Source organism: Eleutherodactylus coqui, chromosome 11 (genome assembly GCF_035609145.1).
Source record: "Eleutherodactylus coqui strain aEleCoq1 chromosome 11, aEleCoq1.hap1, whole genome shotgun sequence".
Lineage (NCBI taxonomy): Eukaryota > Metazoa > Chordata > Amphibia > Anura > Eleutherodactylidae > Eleutherodactylus > Eleutherodactylus coqui.
This window is the reverse complement of record NC_089847.1, coordinates 107,447,934-107,468,117: the sequence shown is the minus strand read 5'-3', so window position 1 is coordinate 107,468,117 and position 20,184 is coordinate 107,447,934. Positions and strand designations below refer to the sequence as shown.

At 46.2% G+C, this 20,184-nt stretch overlaps 1 protein-coding gene across 3 annotated transcripts in view; it reads left to right on the top strand.

The window, feature by feature from the left end:
• The window catches only part of CCDC34 (coiled-coil domain containing 34), a 42,130-nt gene continuing 21,946 nt past the window's right edge, over positions 1-20,184 (top strand). For 2 of the 3 annotated variants that reach the window (XM_066583225.1, XM_066583223.1), the window contains exons 1-4: positions 1-84; positions 1,777-2,020; positions 4,780-4,909; positions 7,567-7,674. In XM_066583225.1, coding sequence (XP_066439322.1) covers positions 1,779-2,020; positions 4,780-4,909; positions 7,567-7,674 — 480 coding nt within the window. In that variant the 5' untranslated portion in view covers positions 1-84; positions 1,777-1,778. Of the gene's footprint in view, positions 111-1,776; positions 2,021-4,779; positions 4,910-7,566; positions 7,675-20,184 lie in introns of all 3 variants that reach the window. The other variant, XM_066583224.1, reaches the window with a different exon arrangement.

Genomic DNA, 20,184 nt, shown 5'->3' with positions numbered 1-20,184 from the left:
GAAAGCTGGCTGCACTTTGTTGATACCTGTAAGCTGTTGGCGATGCTGCGCCGGTGATAACGGCGGACAGAACTGAGGTGTCCGGTGAGTCAGGGAACGGACAGCAGGATGTAGGTTGCCTGGGCGTCTTCATGGGGTTTGGGCTGGAACCCTCTGCATGTATGCTATTATCTCTATATGTTAAATAGGCTTATTAGGATATATGTGTGTATAGTGTGTGTGTGTATATATATATATATGCCTTTTGAGGTCTTGAATGTCTCCTAACTTTAGAGATACGAAGTCCAGAGGATTCCAAGCAGATATGTTAAAGAGTAGCTGCGCCTTCTCGCTGGAGCGCCTCCGCACTGTCATCCGTTTTTTGGTTTTTCTGGCAGCTGATGACAGCCCCCTGTAATTCTCACATAGTATTGTAGGGGTCGTCCTCGGCTGCCAAGAGGAGATGAAAATGGCCGATGGAGCAGGAGCTGCAAGTGAAGGTAGTCTTAGTGTTGTGCGGAACGCTCCTTGAAGTGTTGTGCCATATGCCCCGCCCCTTTATATAGACGCACTCGAACCGAACGTATTTGACTTACAAGTAATGAATACGACTCCTTAATTACACCCCAAAATGCATCCAGATAGACCTTTAATACGGATTGGGATCAGACCCCTTAAATAATTAGAGACCGAAGAACAGACCCTGCAAACAAATGCAGATCCTCTAAGTGTGCGCAGGGGCGCGGCGCAGGGGGCATGAGTGTGCGCAGGGGGCGTGAGTGTGCGCAGGGGGCGTGAGTGTGCGCAGGGGGCGTGAGTGTGCGCAGGGGGCGTGAGTGTGCGCAGGGGGCGTGAGTGTGCGCAGGGGGCGTGAGTGTGCGCAGGGGCCCAGCGCAGGGGGCATGAGTGTGCGCAGGGGGCATGAGTGTGCGCAGGAGCCCGGCGCAGGGGGCATGAGTGTGCGCAGGGGGCATGAGTGTGCGCAGGGGGCATGAGTGTGCGCAGGGGGCATGAGTGTGCGCAGGAGCCCGGCGCAGGGGGCATGAGTGTGCGCAGGAGCCCGGCGCAGGGGGCATGAGTGTGCGCAGGAGCCCGGCGCAGGGGGCATGAGTGTGCGCAGGAGCCCGGCGCAGGGGGCATGAGTGTGCGCAGGAGCCCGGCGCAGGGGGCATGAGTGTGCGCAGGAGCCCGGCGCAGGGGGCATGAGTGTGCGCGGGGGGCATAAGTGTGCGCAGGGGCCCGGCGCAGGGGCATGAGTGTGCGCAGGGGGCATAAGTGTGCGCAGGGGCCCGGCGCAGGGGCATGAGTGTGCGCAGGGGGCATAAGTGTGCGCAGGGGCCCGGCGCAGGGGCATGAGTGTGCGCAGGGGGCATGAGTGTGCGCAGGAGCCCGGCGCAGGTGGCATGAGTGTGCGCAGGAGCCCGGCGCAGGCGTATTTCTGCTGGCCGCGAGGCACATGGGATACTTACCCGATCTTCTGTGAGACTCCCCCTCTCTGTTTTTTGAGGACTTTCCTGGACATTCCAGCAATCTTGGTAAATATGGGATGTATTTATTCTGTGGTACATCTAGCACAAGGATAAGGTGGCGAAATGTCCGCAGTAACCAATCGGATCTCAGCTCTGATTTTTCAGAAGCCATTTGGAAAATGAAAGCAGCGATCTGATTGGTTGTTGTGGGCAACTGCTCAAGTATAATGAATGTACCCCGTATATAAAGACTGTGATCATAAAACGCATTAAAATAGCAGAATTGTCTTTTATTTTATTTTTTCCATCTCTGTTACTGCCGATCTAGACATGTCTTCCACCACCAGCAATATACCATCTGCTGAAGTGAGGCGCTCTCATTCCACCCCTCAGAAGCCAAGCACAAGTGACTCCTTAATGGGGCGTTCCAAGAGTTGCGATGTGAGCAGCAGCGGCGACTCCACCTATTCTTTGTTGTCACCCATCTATCATGACAGCTTTGAAAGTGACATCGAAGATCATTCGTTCCATGCGGACATTTTGGCCAAGGAAGCTGAAACAAAGAAACCTGGGTAATCGTATAGGTTTTGGCTTCAGCATTAAGCACACTGTTGTCTCCTAACATATTCTGATTGGCTTTGGGGACCTTCTACATGGCCCAACGATTGGGTAAGAACACTCATAGGAGTGTTCATTTGCCTGATCATTGAGACTTGTGATACTGCTCCCGATCAACCAACGAGCAAGCAAACACTTATTCATTGGCTAACAGCATCTTCACGTATATCCAGAAAAACAATCAACTGCTTACAGTTGCACATCTCCACATGCAACAATGCAGAAACCGCACGCAGAAGAACGATTATAACACGTTTTCTCTGAAATTAAGTCTTACCCCTAAAATAAGCCCTATCCTGATTTTTAGAGGGGTTGGAGGGGTTTAAATAAATACTCTATCCTGAGAATAAGCCCTAGCTACACTATATGGGGGGGGGGGGAAGCAATACTTACCTAGAAGGCGCCGTCCAGGTCCCTTCTGTTCGTCTCCGCAGTTCTGTCAGGCTTCCTTGCAGTTCTCAGTGCCAACAGGTCGCTTGCTGGCAATGGAGTTTGTAAACCCCGCCTCCTGCAAGTGATTGCGCTGATTGGTTCTTGAGCGCTGCGGCTCAGCCAATATTGCATTGAATGGCTGTGATTGGTTCATCAAGCGCCGCAATGATTGGCTGAGCCGCGGAGCTCGATAACCAATCAGAGCAATCGCTTGCTGGAGACGGCATTTACAAACCGCGTTACCTGCAAGCGATCTTCTGTCAGCAGCTGAGAACTGCAAGTAAGTCTACTGGAACTGTGGAGACCAGAGGGAGGGACTCGGACGGTGCCTGCTAGGTAAGCATGATAGGATTTTCCCTGAAAATAAGACCCTGTGCCTCTTTTGGGGCAAAAATTATTATAAGACAGGGTCTTATTTTCAGCGAAATATGGAACATACAATCTTTTATCTCATATAAATTCTGAATTTAGCCTGTATGAAGACCAGGCAAACAAGTATAGATCTTATTGATTGGTGGTTGTTACATCGCTCAAATGAGTCGAGTAAAGGGTCCTTAACCGATTTGTCCAACTTTTAGCTGTTTTGCTGCAGGAAGCAGACAGCTCCATACATTTCACAGTGGCCCGCGTTGGTACTGCAGGCTGAATCCCATTTACTTCAATAGGACTCAGCTTGCAGTACCAAGTAGAGTTCGATCTGCTGCTCAGAATTGCCGATAATGCGACAAATAATCCTCTTAATACTTGTGTCATGGGAATGCTGGGCCACAATGTACATAGACCAGTGTGTGAAGTGTTTGACTTTACTAGAAGTGCAGTCTACTAAAGATAATGCAATATCTGCTCAGCGTGGCCTAACTTTGTTATACACGCAGTCCTTTAATACGTTTCGCCATGCTTACTGCACCTTGTTTAAACCTGCATACATGTACTCTGAGACCGAGAGCTACTTCGTACATGTGTGCTGGAAGAGCGCCAGGAGAAAGCCTTATCATTAAATGAAACGTAACTGATCATAATCTCATTTACGAAATCCTCATCCATATTATCTTGGCTAACTCCAGTTCCAGACAATGAGAACACCCTAAGGCCATATTCAGACGGCCGTATGCAAGTTGTGTCCGAGAATTTTTGGCGTAGCGGGCAGTGCACGGCTGCTCATCTGAGTACTGTGCAATCTGCCTGGATTGTAGACCTTGCATGTCGTATTCTCGTCCAGGACATGGGTGAGAATAGAACTTCTCTTTTTTTCGCACATGGACCATCGATCCTTGTGGAAAAGTGCTAATTTCTATAGCCTCGTAGGCTGTGATGGGTCTGCGTGCCGTCCGTGAAATACACTACATTGACGGAAAATAAGGCCTAAGGCTGCCCATACTCATTAGGATTGTTTGCCCGATAGTCATCTCTGCTGACACCCCCAGACGCATGCGCGATCGGCTTGGATGAGCCTTCATGTGGAAGAGAGGGAGATGGAAGCGGGCAGACACGCTTATGAGCAAAACAAAAAAGGTCGGCCAGTTGAAATCCAACTGTCTAATCCTTATCTTCCCCCAAATCTGCTGTCGGGAAAGAGTTGGGAGGCCCCCATACACATCAGGTGATCATCTGGTACTGCGGATATTGGCGGGTCTGCCCAATTAGTATCTAATGTGCATGGCCACCATAAGGTCTTGTAGTAGGCTGCTTTTCCCAAAAACTTCTCTGTAACCCAGTGATTGTATAGAAGGGCAGGAGTGCCCCAAGCTTAGCTACATTTTGGGCATTTACTATCGATAACCTATCCTCAGGATAAGCCATCAGTAGTTGATTGTCCGGGTCCCCAGCTGCTTAGGATCCCTGCCAATAAGCTGATCTGCCTGTCAGTGCATTGGGGTTGGAGCCAGAAGTGTACTAGAAGGCTTCGCTCCCATTGAAATCAATGGAAGCAATGCCTTCTATTACACTTCTTGCTCCAACCACAGTGAGAAGCCAGAAGTATAATGAAAGGCACCCCTCCCATTGATTTCAATGGGAGTGAAGCCTTCTATTAGACTTCTAGCTCTGACCCCAGTGCGGATGTCTGCACTGACAGTGGACTGAGGAATCAGCTGATTGGCTGGGATCCTCAGCGGCAAATCCCTGTCGATCGACTATTGATCACCTATCTTGAGGATAAGTCATGAATAGTAAATGCCCGGAAAACCCCTTTAATAAATGCATACCTCCAATATTGATGATACAGAACAATGGATATAGCACAGGCCAAACTAATGTGTTGTAAACTTCACTTCTCTTTCAGTAATCGGACCCAAGAAGGGACCAGCGCGATAGAACAAACATTAGCTGATTTGAAGCTCTCTCCTTGGGAAACATGGCTGCTTAGCAAGGAAAGACGAGGACGAATTGAACTGCAAAAGAAGCTATCAGAGGTGAGTGCGCACACAACTATCAGGTCTACCATTCACAAACCTTCTACTGAAGCAAGACCGTTCTTGTCATGCCAGTTGGTTGAGGGTCGCAATAACTTGTGTGACTCAAGTTGTCTAGCCTCAACCTTACATTTATCATAAAAACCCAAAACAATAACTCTAATGACCTATAATGGATATGAACGTGGGGTGTAAGCAGCAGGCCGAATGGGGAAGCCCCTCCGATGTCACATCGTCTTGCTCATGACACAATTTTGGGATGCCAAGGCAGCATGGAGCCTTATGAAGGCTTCTGGGCCTGTCGTAGATTTCAGGGTTAAAGCTTAAAGGAGTTGTCCAGTTGTAAACTATTGAAGGCCTAGACTCAGGATAGGCAATCAATAGTAGATCGGCAAATGCCTTTTGCCCGGGACCCCTGCCCATCAGCTGTATTCTGAGCTGGTGCTCCTATGCACTGAACTGACTTCTGCAGAAAGCCTACTGCTCCCTTCCCACTGCTGTGGCCTGGCTTGGTATTGCAGGCCAAGATCCCATGCATTTAAGTGAGAATTTGGCTTGCAATACCTAGGCATATTGCAGTATATTGTATAAACTATCAGGTGATCACAAGTTCAAGTTCCCCATAGGAACTAAAAAAAAAAAGAATTTTGAAAACTTTGACTATTAGGGCTCATTTACCCAGTGTATATACGCAGTTAATTTACGCACGTCTTTTTGCAAGCATAACTCCGTGAATAGAACCCATTGATTTCAATGGGTTCATTCATAATTGCGTATTTTGACAGCGTAAAAATAAATCCCGGCGTCTCCTATCTTTGTGCATATTTTCGTGCCAAAATACTAGTATTAAAGGGGTTGTCCCGCGAAACAAAGTTGGGGTATACACTTCTGTATGGCCATATTAATGCACTTTGTAATGTACATCGTGCATTAATTATGAGCCATACAGAAGTTATTCACTTACCTGCTCCGTTGCTAGCGTCCTCGTCTCCATGGTGCCGTCTAATTTTCAGCGTCTAATCGCCCGATTAGACGCGCTTGCGCAGTCCGGTCTTCTCCGTGTTGAATGGGGCTGCTCGTGCTGGAGAGCTGCTCCTCGTAGCTCCACCCCGTCACGTGTGCCGATTCCAGCCAATCAGGAGGCTGGAATCGGCAATGGAACGCACAGAAGACCTGCGGTCCACCGAGGGTGAAGATCCCGGCGGCCATCTTCGCAAGGTAAGTAAGAAGTCACCGGAGCGCGGGGATTCGGGTAAGTACTATCTGTTTTTTTTTTTTTTCAACACATGCATCGGGTTTGTCTCGCGCCGAACGGGGGGGGCTATTGAAAAAAAAAAAAAACCCGTTTCGGCGCGGGACAACCCCTTTAAGCATATGGAGAGCGTAAATACGTTGCACAAGAACGCGCACAATTGTGTAAATATGCTGCGTTTATCTTTACACGACCGAAACCTGCATTACACCTGTTTGAATGCACCCTTAGAAAAAATAAAAAATATTAGAAATTCAGCCCCCCTCTTTCCAGTCTTCACTTCCAAAAAAAAATTAAAGCCATAAAAAATGTACATAATTGGTATCGCCTTTTCTGTAAAGTCTTAAATTGCAAAATGTTGCGTTTTTTTATCCCCGATGTTGAATGTCATATAAAAAAATATAATGCCAGAATAACTACTGATCCAAAGTCCTACGTATCCCATTATAGACCACTAAACTACAGCTCGCCCCACAAATAACAAGCCTTCATGTAGCTTAATCAAAGGAGGAAAAAAAAAGGAGTTACGGCTCAAAATGTGGCTGCAAAGTGCAAAACCTTAGTAAAATATATAATAAAAACTACATATTCTTAGTATCGCTGTAATCGTACTGAGGGTGCATTCACAGGACCGTATATCGGCTGGGTTTTCACGCCCAGCCGATATACGGCGTCTCTCTCTGCAGGGGGAGGAGGCTGGAAGAGCCGGGAGTAGTGCTCTGAGCTCCTGCCCCCTCTCTGCCTCCTCTCCACCTTCCTGCACTATTTTCAATGAGGAAAGGCGGGAGGGGGGGTCGAGCTAATTCCTTGAACTTAGCCCTGCCCCTGTTCCGCCCCCTCTCATTGCAAATAGTGCAGAGGGGGTAGAGAGGGGGCGGGAGCTCAGAGCACTGCTCCTGGATCTTCCAGTCTCCTCCCCCTGCAGAGAGAGACACCGTATATCGGCTGGGCGTGAAAACCCAGCCGATATACGATCGTCTGAATGCGCCTGACTCGCGGAATAAAAAGAGAACGCCCGTTTTATTTCACCATAATGACCAAAAATGGCAGAAATGCATTTTTTTCCATGTCACCCCAATCTGACATGTTTAAAAGTTTTCCCAATACCTGAAATCTTTATCAAATCCGTAGCTAATTCACATCTCCTAAGCGCTCCACGTGAATCTGCGCCGTAGTCTGTACATCATCTAAAACCTGTCACTCCTTAATGCGGATTACGTAGTTGAAAATCCACTTGCTGATTTGCAAATTGAAAAAGGGTTCAATCTGCATGCGGATCCATGGCTCAGCTGGGGCTATGGAGGTGGGATCCATGTAGAAGACCCCAGCGAGGATGCCACTGTCTGAACATACCCTGTTATTTCACTATTTAGATCTTACGTCTTAAGTTACGTCTTTGATTCAGGAATTAAAAGAAGAGGAAGAAAGAAGAAAGCGGGAACAGAGGAAAGAGCAGAAAAAACGTTTGGCTGAAGAACAACACAAGGAATGGGTCTGGAAGAAACAAGAACAGGTAAAGCTGTAAATCAAACGCTCTCACATCATTGCCGACTTCATGAATTAATATTAAGTTGCAGATTATATTGCATAAGTCTTTACTAGGTGGTTTGCACCTTGGGCACATAGTTTTCTAATTACCCCCCTGTGTTTTTAGATGAGAGTTCAGCCTCTTCAGAGTAGATTGGTTGGCTATTAGAATATCTTTCTTGTATAACTTGTATAATTTCTTAATTAGCCACATGAAAGATATGCAAAACATTTGGAAATGACTATATATACATATGCTGAGAAACGAGTAATGCTGATCAATTTATAGAAGATTGTTACTAAAGTTAAAGGGTTTGTCTCGCGGCAAACATCAAAATTTTACATTAGCCCATTCCCCCTGTCACCCCCCCCCCCCCCCTGGCATAAAATAGCATTTTAAAGCGGTTTTTAAACCGCTTGCTACTCACCGGTGTGATGAAAGATGAACTTATAAAATTCTTCTCCCAAGATGGCCGCCGGTCCTTTCCCAGGGATGCACTGCAGTTTTCTCCCATGGTGCACCGTGGGTCTTCTCCCATGGTGCACCATGGGCTCTGTGCGTTCCATTGCCGATTCCAGCCTCCTGATTGGCTGGAATCGGCACACGTGATGGGGCGGAGCTACACGATGATGCGTAGAAGGGGGCGGAGCCAGAACGCAGCTCGTGCCCGGACCGACCAGAAGGAGACGACCCTTCTGCGCAAGCGTGTCTAAAAAAGCAAGAAGACCCCGAAATTAGACGGCACCATGGAGACGAGGACACCAGCAACGGAGCAGGTAAGTGAATAACTTCTGTATGGCTCATATTTAATGCACGATGTACATTACAAAGTGCATTAATATGGCCATACAGAAGTGTATAACCCCACTTGCTTTCATGAGACAACCCCTTTAAGTTCCAGTCGATGTGGCCTCTCCTCTCCTATTGCCCCCATTCTGGTAACACTTAAGATATGGCATAAGGCCTTGCAGCTAACTCTGTGGAGGAAGTCACGTGTTCCCCGCATGCTCCCTTGTGGGATAATCCACATTTGCTGCAGAGTCTGCATTCTGGAAGCTTCATAGGGGGAGTGACCTCTCTGACATAATCCCTGGGGGAACCTTCTGCACTTTCCTGCAGTTGCAGTAGCCCACGACCTGCCTGAGCACTCTTAGGCCTCATGTCCACGGGGAAAAGAAGAATTAAAATCTGCAGCGTTTCTCCCGCACGCGGATCCGCACCCCATAGGGATGCATTGGACACCCGCAGGTAGTTAAATACCTGCGGATGTCATTTTTCCCGTCAGGCGCGGATCTCCATGCAGGAAAAAAAATGGACATGCTCCATTTTCGTGCGGGTCTCCCACGGGGACGGCTCCCGCAGGCTTCTATTGAAGCCAATGGAAGCCGCCCGGATCCGCTGGAGACCCATACCAGAATTAAACTCACCTGCTCCGGACAATGCGGATCTTCCTTCCTTCGCGGCCGAATCTTCTCTCTTCGGCCCGGCGGATGCCGTGCACATCCGCCGGGCCGAAGAAAGAAGATCCGGCCGCAAAGGAAGGAAGATCCGCATCGTCTGGAGCAGGTGAGTTTATTCTGATTTTCAGCCTCATGTCCGCGGGGCAGGAGGGACCCGCTGCAGATTCTACATGAAGAATCCACGGCGGGCCTGATTTTCCCCGTGGACATGAGGCCTTAGTTAGAGATATTACCAGCTCTGACATGTGATCGGGGCTCGGTTTAAGGGCCTCTCCATATCGCTATCCCTGACTCGGTCGGAAGGCTTGGGACAGATGTGTAATCTAGTAAAGGCACTGTTCAGTTTCTATGGGGGAGGGTGGTTCTTTCTATTCTCTGTCCTTTTCCCCCTTCTTTCTTTTCTTCCTGTTGTTTTTGGGCTCCGAGACTAGTAGCCCGTTTTGGTTTGCTACTAATGGCTACAGCTTTTTGGGAGGTCATCTGACCCTGAACTGATGATAATTGATAAGTCATAATACGTAATATAATCTAGAGTAGAATAAATACGAAGAACCTCTAAAACAATACATAAAATTTAAAAGGCGTCTGCAAAGAACATTATTTAAAATGTATCAACAACCTATAACAGTCATACAGGAAGAAAAAGCCACAGTGACCTGGAAAACTAACACCGAGCAAAAGACTGAATCATGAGGTGTAAGAGGCCTCCCCTGACTTTTATGGTTGTGCAACCGACAGCGGGTATGTAATAAGGAGCCACAGTACCGCCACATGCTGCTATACATGCCCCATGCACTCAGCTTTTCGGCATGCATAAGCCGACAGTTTCCATTCTTCTAAGTCCACGCCGTACGTATGTACTACATTGACTGGTGGTGGTGGGGAAAACTGTGGGGACAGAGGGGGAGCAGGGGGGGGGGGGGGGAGGGAAAAACACACTTTGGGTCTGATCGCTTGACCTAAAAAGTATATTTTAACCCCTTAAGGACCAGGCTGTTTTGTACCTTAAGGACCAGACACTTTTTAGGGATTTTACCCATGTGGCGGTTTTACTGCTCTATTTTTTTTCCTTTAGCTACCAAAATTATTTTTGCTGCGGTTTTTTTTTCCGTGACATATAGGACTATTTTTTTAAAAATCTTTTTCACTTACTTTTTTGTCCGTTTTTTTAGTTTTATTGGGGGGTAAAAAGCTAAAAAAAATCGTTTTAACATAATTTTTTTTTAAATTATTTTTATATTCACACTAAAATAAAGTATGGGAACGGGTTCCTCTACTTGTTTCGGACATTTTGATATATAGTATGGTTTTGGTTTACAGGGCGCATACGGCGGTGGTTTTTGTTGGCGTCTGCTTTGTGTTATTCTCTTTCTTTTGTATATATTGTTGTTTTATTCTGTTATTTTGTTTTACTTATTTATGTAATTGTGTTTTTTACTATCTATGTCCCCCATGACGTCATATAAGACCTCTGGGGACATTCACATTTGTTTTTTTTCCTTTATTTGACACTTTCCCACTGTAGCTGGGGCGTCCATAGGAGCCCTAGTTACAGGGGAAAGCAACCCCTGTGGTGACATTAGTCACCTGCAGAGCTGCCAGGGTCTAAGTCTAACCCTCCAGCTCTGCATAGCAGGGAATCCCGGGAGGTCACAAGACCCCCCCCCCCCCCCCCCCCCCCCGAGGCTCCCGTAGTGAAAGAACATCTTACTTTCACTTTCCCCATACAGTGCTCACTGTATATCGGGGAAGCAGAAGGCAGGAAGGGTTAAAAACCCCTCCTGCCTTCTGCTCCGGGTTATCAGCTGTTCCTAACAGCTGATAACCCGTTCCTGCCTCTGACTGGAAGGAGACTTAAAGCACCGCCATAATTTTACTATCGGCGGTGCTCTAAGCCCAGGACCAGCTGCCGTAAATTTACGGTGGCTGGTCCTAAACGGGTTAAAGTTATGGTTACCAGGAAAATTTTAACTAGACTGTAAAAAGTAAAACAACATCCTTTCTATTTGTTCAGACTGTAAGACAAGCATTTCATAGGCCAAGTGTATTAAGAAGCGCATGCCTTTTTAATAAATTTGCCGCATCTCTAGCTGGCTGTGTGCCAGAGAGTCACATCTACACTAGCCAGAGGGCATAGATTTTTGCTGTAAGTCAGGCCAGCTTCTGGTGTAAATCATAGAAAGTCTTTAGTCTGCAGGTGGCCACGCCTCCTTCCAATAAGCCCTACCTACTTTTTAGAAAAGCGTCAAAGGTTCTAAAAAAAACCCAAAAAGCTGCAAGTACAACTTTTGCAAAAGTTAGTGTTTTTTTATGCCAGAATTCTGGTGACAGTATGTTTTGTAAATCGCCCCTCGTGTATATGTATAAAAAGATTTAAAATGGAATGTTTTTATCACCCCTGGACTCAAATTATCCAGAATCTGAAGGAAATTAACCTTTTACACCTGTGCAGGATCATTGATTATATTTTCTTGCAACCTTGACCTGCGTAGCTACTTCTTGAATAGAAATATATGCAGTATTAGAATTTAGTCGTCTGAACCCATGGATAGCGGCAGAGCTGGATGTTTCTTCAGTGTGTATGGGGGAGTCTGAATGATCTGGGACATTAGATTTCCATACCAGATCCTTTTGTACCCTGAGAGATACGCTGCCACCAGAGCTGTTGGGCTGCAGCCTAACTGCATAATCACACGTGGCAGAGTCAAATGCTCGTGAGTATGGGGGAGCTGGGAAACGCATGTCAGAAGACCGTTATTGAAGGTGTATGGGTAGCTTTAAGGTAAAATACCCTATTACATAGTAACATAGTATGCTAGGCTGAAAAAAGACAAATGTAAATCCAGTTCAGCCTGTCCCACCACCCCCTCATTGATCCAGAGGAAGGCAAAAAAAAAAACCCGCAATGAGGCAGAAGCCAATTTACCCCGCCCTGGGGAGAAAAATCCTTCTCAACTCCATCATGGCAGTCAGAATAATCCCTGGATCAACACTCTTCAGAGAAGGTTCCTTCCTGACTCCAAGTCCAGCAGTTGAAAGTTTTCCTGATCAACAACCCTTCTGTCTATGTAATGTCTACATCCTGTAATATAGCGCTCTCAGAAGACATCTAGTCCCCTCTCAAACTCATCTATGGATTTTGTCATCACCACATCCTCAGGCAGAGAGTTCCACAGTCTCACTGCTCTTACAGTAAAGAACCCCCTTCTGTGTTCGTGATGAAACCTGCTTTCCTCTAGACGTACCGGATGCCCTCTTGTTACCAAAGCAGTCCTGGGTATAAAGAGAGCCTGGAAGAGATCCTTGTATTGTCCCCTCATGTATTTATGCATAGTTATTTGGTCACCCCTTAACCGCCTTTTTTTCAGGGTAAATAATCCTAATTCTGACAGCCTTTTTGGGTATTCCAGTCCTCCTATTCTGTTTTATTAATTTAGTTGCCTGTCTTTGGACCCCCTCAAGCACTGCAACATCTTTCCTGAGCACCGGTGTCCAGAACTGTGCGCAGTATTCCATGTGAGGCCTGACAAGTGCCTTATATAATGGGAGGATAATGTTCTTGTCCCTCACCCCCAAACCTCTTTTAATAGACCCTAGGACTTTATTTGCCTTTGCAGCAGCTGACTGGCATTAATTGCTTTAGTTAAGCCTACAGTCCACAAGTACCCCCAGGGCTTTTTCCATATCACTTTTCCCTAGCAGTACCCCATTTAGTGTATGTTGGTGACATCTGTTTCTCCTGTCCATTTGCCTAACCTTGATATCATTGAATGGCTGTGATTGGTTAACTCAGCTGTTACGATCGTGTGGGCAAACTAAGCACAGGGCCCACACGGTGATCAAAGAGACGGATACACACAGGTTTCAGGCAAACTGGCCCTGTGCTACAGGGAGAATGGCATGGCCCTACCTAAGCGGGGACATCGCCCTAATAAAGATGCTGGTTCTTATGTGCTGCAGACTAAAGCGGATTGGCTGCTGGAGAATACCACACCCAGCCAGCTCAATTAACCCTCACCTGTGAGATGTGCTGCTAGGAACCTTAGTACTACAGATCCCAGCAGCACACCCTGACATCAGCGCCGGCTTTCATTGGCTGACGCCGCACTGAGTTAGCCAATCAGAGCATTAGCTTTCTGGAAGCGGGACATTCAAGCCCTGCATCCAGAAAGAAATGTTCTGTTGGTGTGGAGGAGGGAGCGACAGCCTGCAGCCGCAGATCATCGCAGAACGCCGCGGGACGTGAGTATCTTTTTTTTTTTTTTTTTCTCCTCTCTCTCTACAGGTAGTTAGTCCGGCGTATAAGACGACCCCCGACTTTGGAGAAGATTTTCCTGGGTTAAAAAGTTGTCTTATGCGCCGTAAAATACGGTAGGTCCTTTTTGTAGTCGCATATTATCCTCTGTTGTATTAATTATCTTGTATAATTTTGTATCATGAGCAAATATCAATATTTTACTGTGCAGTCCCTCTATCAGATCTATCTATACATTGATAAATATATTGAACAGAATGGGGCCTAATACGGAATCCTGTGGCACTCCACTAGCAACGGTGGCCCAATCAGAGCACAAACCATTTATTACCACCCTCTGAGCCAGTTCTTTACCCAGATACACACGTTTTCTCCCAGACTGAGCTGTCTCATTTTATATATCAGCCTATTATGTGGAAATGTGTCAAATGCTTTAGTAAAATCTAGATATACAAGATCAATAGACTCTCCTAGGTCCAGCATAGAACTTACTTCGTTGTAAAAGCTGATCAAGTTGGTTTGACATGATCGTCGCCTTATGAACCCATGCTGATGAGGAGTAATTCCGTTGTTTTCCTTGAGGTATTCCATGATAGCATCTCTCAGGAACGGCTCAAATATTTTTCCAATTATTGAAGTGAGACTTGCTGGCCTGTAGTTACCAGGCTTTCTTCTTGACCACTTTTTGTATATTGGAACCACATTGGCAATGCGCCAATCCAGCCATACAACGCCGGTCTGAATAGAGTCCCTAAAGAAATAGCTGTCTATCGATTAAATTTTATTCAAAAAAATGTTATTGCTCTCAGAGAAATAGAATCATCTTGTAGATATATTATCTCAATGGCTAAGAAAGAGAAATGATGTTAAAGGGGTTGTCCTGCGCCGAAACGGGTTTTTTTTTTCAACCCCCCCCCCCCCCCCGTTCGGCGCGAGACAACCCCGATGCAGGGGTTAAAAAAGAACACCGGAGAGTGCTTACCTGAATCCCCGCGCTCCGGTGACTTCTTACTTACCTGCTGAAGATGGCCGCCGGGATCTTCTCTCTCGGTGGACCGCAGGGCTTCTGTGCGGTCCATTGCCGATTCCAGCCTCCTGATTGGCTGGAATCGGCACGTGACGGGGCGGAGCTACACAGAGCCGGCATCCAGCACGAGCGGCCCCATTGAGGAAAGAAGAAGACCCAGACTGCGCAAGCGCGTCTAATTTGGCCATTAGACGCCGAAAATTAGACGGCCTCCATGGAAACGAGGACGCCAGCCACGGAGCAGGTAAGTGAAAAACTTCTTATAACTTCTGTATGGCTCATAATTAATGCACAATGTATATTACAAAGTGCATTAATATGGCCATACAGAAGTGTATAGACCCACTTGCTGCCGCGGGACAACCCCTTTAACAGTGCAAGCTTTCAAGACTAGAGTCATTAGATATATTATAGCAAAATATGTGAAGAAACACACATATATACACACAAAAGAGCAGTGATATGGCTTGACTCATTTGCATTTATAATAGTGAAAGGGTAAAATGGTGGGTCAATCAATAAGTCAGAATCTGAAATTGAAAGGGACCTCCAGGGTCATCAGGTCCAACCCCCTGCTCATTGCAGGATTCACTAGATCATCCCAGACAGATATTTGTCCAGCCTTTGTTTGAAGACTTCTATTGAAGGAGAACTCGCCACCTCCTGTGGTAACCTGTTCCACACATTGATCACACTCACTCTCAGAAAGCTTTTTTTAATATCTAATCTTTGTCTTCTCCCATTCAGTTTCATCCCATCCCTTCTAGTCTTTTCTTGTGTAGCCCCTCAGATATTTGTAGACAGCTTTTTTTTTTTGCAAGCTAAACATTCTCAGATCCTTCAACTGTTCCTCATAGGACATGATTTTCAGACCACTCAACATCCTGGTAACTCTACTATCAACTTGCTTCAGTTTGTTAATGTCTTTTAAACTGGGGTGCCCAGAACTGGATGCAGCATTCCAGATAAGGTTTGACTAAGTGCTTTTATCCACTAGCGTCTTTTTTTAACGCTGCGATATCGCAACGTTTTTTTCAATGGGACTTTCTAATGTTAAAATCGCATCATGCAAGAATCGCAAAAAGCACAAACTTGCGATTTTTGTGCGATGCGATTTTAACATTAGAAAGTCCCATTGAAAAAAAACGTAGTGATATCGCAGCATTAAAAAAAAGAAATGCTAGTGGGTAAAAGCCCTTAGACTACTTTCACACAGCCGCGAAAATCTCGCAAGATTTGTGCTGAAAGCTGCGTCGCAGGATCGTAACTATACTGATGTGCTGGAAGGTGTTTTGACACAAAAACGCCTCGTATCTGCGAGGACACCCTTGCGTTCATGAGCACGATATCAGCCCAAGTTTCACGGCCTGATATTGTGCTTGGCCGTGTGTAGGTAGCCTCAGGAAAAGTAGAAGGGGATAATTACCTGATCTAGACTCAATGATTTTCTTAATACATTCCAGAATTGTTTGCCTTTTTTTGCTATTGCATCACACTGTTGACTCGTGTTCAGTATACCCAAGTCTTTTTCACATGTGCTGCTGTTTAGCTCAATTCCTTCCATTTTGTATGTTGTGTTTTTTTTCGTTTTGTTTTGTTTTTTCTCATTTTTCTTACCCAGATGTAGGAGTTTACATTTCTGCTTGCTAAATACCATTCTGTTAGTCGCCACTTACTGTTCAAGCTTTTCTAGATCTTTTTAAACTCTCTATCTCTCTCTTCTCAAGTGTTAGCCATCCCTTCTGGCTTTGTGTCATCTGCAAATTTGATCAGTTTCCCATCAATTCCCTCCTCCAGATCATTTATAAAAATGTTGAACAACACTGGGCCTAGGACAGAGCCTTGTGGTACCCCACTTGATACATTCTTCCACTTGGATGTGCAGCCATTTATGACCACTCTTTGAGTATGATCACTCAGCCAGTTGTGAATCCACCTAACAGTTGCCTTGTCAATCCCATATTTGGTCCTTTTTCCAATAAGTATGGTATGAGATACTTTGTCAAATGCTTTACTAAAGTCAAGATACACTATATTCACCGCATCCCCCTGATGAACCCAGTCGGTGATTCTGTCATACAAGGAAATTAGATTAGTCTGGCATGGCTTGTTTGTTACAAACTTTGGATTTCTGCATCTTCTATCAGTGTGTGGGAGGGAGCAAGGTGCGCCATGACCTGGTATAGATTGCATTGACATACAGAAGATTGCCCAGACAAAGCCATAGCAATTGTGAAATGCTGTAATTGGTTAACCTTCAGATATATCCTGATTAATGATATTGTTGTGTCTACACCAAGAGGTCACATTAACCGTTGTTCAGGACAATGGCTTTCTATCTTGATAAAGTATGAGATGACTGAAAATAAAAATGATGTAATTATATATTGTTTATCTTGATTGCAAGTAATATAGAAGTTTAAGAATACTGAATGTTGGCAGTGAAAAGAGGAACGATCAAGTTTGATCCATGTTGTTTACAGTCATGGGAAGTATGTGCGTACTGTATGTACAGGGCCCAGTGCACCAGGCCCACTCCTTAGTAGAAAATAGTACTGCTCGCTGTCAGGCGACTCGATGCAGATGCACCTTTTGCTATATAGTTCTAGTGGCCCTGGGTTTGTAGGCTTAGCCATTGAAGTGCAGACACTGAAAGATGTAAAAACATAATAATTTCCCACTAATCAGCCATGACTTTAGACAGCGTGTGCACCCAGCTTTCCTTTCCCCCATCCAATTCTGGTGTTTCCTATTCGTTTAACCCTTTGCAATCCAATTTGGAATTCAGGGGTTTCTAGGGGGCTTTCTCTTTCTGTCATTTTACAATGGCACCATCTGCTGGCTAGAGCCGGTACTGCAGTATGGGACATGTTGGAGAGGCCCCTGACAACAGAATGGCCAGTAATATACAGTAAGAATACCCTGCCAGACGTCTTCTAACATTGAAGCTGTACAGGCTTCAATCATAATGTCTTCAGACTTCAGACAGTGGATTGGAAAGGGTTAAGGTACTCTCCCACACTCGAGTCAGGCCTTAGTAATAGGTTCCGCAAAGGTATATTGATAACTGCCTGATTCTTGGTTTTGACCTGTATTTGTTCACCCAGCTTTCCCGCTTTTTTCATATCCTGACCTCGGCTTGTTAATTGACCATGTTTTGCTTGATTGCCGCCTGCTCTGACCTTTTGCTTGTCACTCTGCTTTGCATGAACTCCAGCTGTCCTGACTTCAGCCCATTTTATCGACTACCTTTTGTGCCTGTCCCTCTAGAACCACGCTGTCGTGTTTTTAACCTGTTCATGTCAGCTACCACTGCACGAGGCTATACTTAGGCCTCATGTCCACAGGCGGGTCGGGTTCTGCATGCATGAACCCGCAGCGGAATCTGTCCCTGCCTGCGGCCGAGGACCGTTCATACCTACCCGGGTCTTCACTGCGGATGTGTGCGGAAGCGACCAAAAAAACCCCTCTTTCTTTCTCGTAGAATCTGCAGCCCAACCACAAAGTCAATCGCGGACAGGGCGCGAATTGGACGACTTCCATTGACTTCAATGGAAGCCATCTGTGAGGGAACCGCACTGAAATTGAGGGTGCTGCGATTTGATTTCCACACTCAAAGGTGCACAAATCAAATCTACATGCTAAAATTCAGACGTAGACGTCCACGTTTCCCTATAGGCAGCTTGAACTGCACCCACGTGGATTCCGAAATTCAAATCCGCCCATGGACATTGGGTTAACAACTTAGGGGCCACTGCAGCTAAGATCAGATCCCTGAAAAAGGGTTTAAAGGGTGAACATTAGGGGGTTTTCTAGGTGCTACCCTTAGGAGTAGCCCAAAGCCAAATCATTCGGTGGCACAGTAGGTTCACACCCGTTGTGTGGCATTAGGTTTTGGCGAGGCCCCTCTTAAACCTTTTTATCAAATTCACCATCACCACGTCCTCAGGCAGAGAGTTCCATAGTATCACTACTTCTACAGTAAAGAACCCCTTTCTATGATTTTTTTTTTTTGCTCTAGACATAGAGAGCGCCCCCTTGTTACAGTCGCAGTCTTGGGTATACATAATGTTGGGAGAGGTCTTTGTATTGACCCCTGATATATTTATACATAGTTATTAGGTCACCCCTTAAAGGGGGTTTCCAGGGAAATACTATTAATGACAGATTCCATAGGTAGGTTGGAGCTTACTTTTCCAAGAACACAAAGTGTCTAGGTGAGACCATTTAGCGCATCACTTGAGTCCTTTACATGGTAGGATCTGTCACCGCAGTGTATACACAACTGTAGAAGCATTTATCTGGAAGCCGTGCCGTGCGTGTTCAGACACAGCACTGGTATGTAAAGGTGTGACTGCTTTATAAGTCAGACCCAGCCTATCATGTGGAAACAATAGTATTGAAGTGTGTGCCAGATGGAGGCTCAAAATAGTAATCAAGTTGTACATTAACCCGAGCCATTGTTAATTCCTGCTGTACAGTAAATTATTAGGATGATTTATAAAACGGCTTTTGTGGATGTTGCCAGGAGATCTTCTGATCTTGCATGAAACGTCGTAAATTTAGCCAATGAGTGCCGTCATCTAATACGGTAGTCTTGTTTAGAATCATTACTTTATTAATAAGGTAATGTAAAAACGAGTATGTTAAATGACTGTAAATTGATTTTATCCTTTATAAGGATGGTTTCACGCCTGCAGTTCAGCTTTCCTGCTCCGTTTGGGAAGAGGGAGAGGGGAACGCCCATAGCCGAATGGCTCCCTCTCCGATTGGAACCGAACAGTGCCGAACGGACCCTATTGATTATGACTAGAGATGAGCGAGCACACTCGCTAAGGACAATTACTCGATCGAGCATTGTCCTTAGCGGGTATCTCCCCGCTCGGAAGAAAAGGTTCGGCTGCCGGCGCGGGTGAGAGGTGAGTTGCGGCAGTGAGCAGGGGGGAGCGGGGGAGAGAGAGGGAGATCTCCCCGCTGCTCCCTGCTGCTCCCTGCCCGCCGCCGGCAGCTGAATCTTTTCTCCCGAGCGGGCAGGTACTCGCTAAGGGCAATGCTCGTTCGAGTAATTGCCCATAGAGAGTATGCTCGCTCATCTCTAATTATGACTGGTTTCTGCTCAGGTGCCCGGCTTTTGAATGGAAAAAAAATGCGCTGCATGTGGCGCTATTTCTTCCGGTGTTTTGAGCCAGATCTGCGACGGAACCTCCGACCGGACGTGAAACCGGGCTATTCTTCATATTGTTGTGTCTTCTGTTTGGTCTACAGACTTTCCAGACAATATGCATACTTTTTGTTGTTGGTTCGTCGTCTTCCTTGTTTTTCTTCAGCTCTTTCAAACATGCCGTATATACTCGAGTATAAGCCGAGTTTTTCAGCACATTTTTTTTATGCTGAAAAAGCCCCCCTCAGCTTATACTCGAGTGAGGTAAAAAAAAAGCGCAATACCTCCCAGCCGGCGTCTGTGACATCACTGAATGGCTGTGATTGGTTTACTGAGCGCCGGCTGTGATTGGCTGGCGCTCGATCCAATCACAGCGCCTCCTCACACAGTGCTGACGGCAAGGGAATTCCAAACCAAGCCAGGGAGATGACAGCGGGAAGAAGTCTGAAGCAGCTTGCTGCACCGCCGGGGAGAGCATCACGCCAGGGACATCACGCCGGCTAATATCTGCGTATATATACGATAATTGTCTTTTTCAAGGAGCTTGGTCTTCTCATAATAGTCCTAAATTTGGCTCTGCTCACATTTGCAT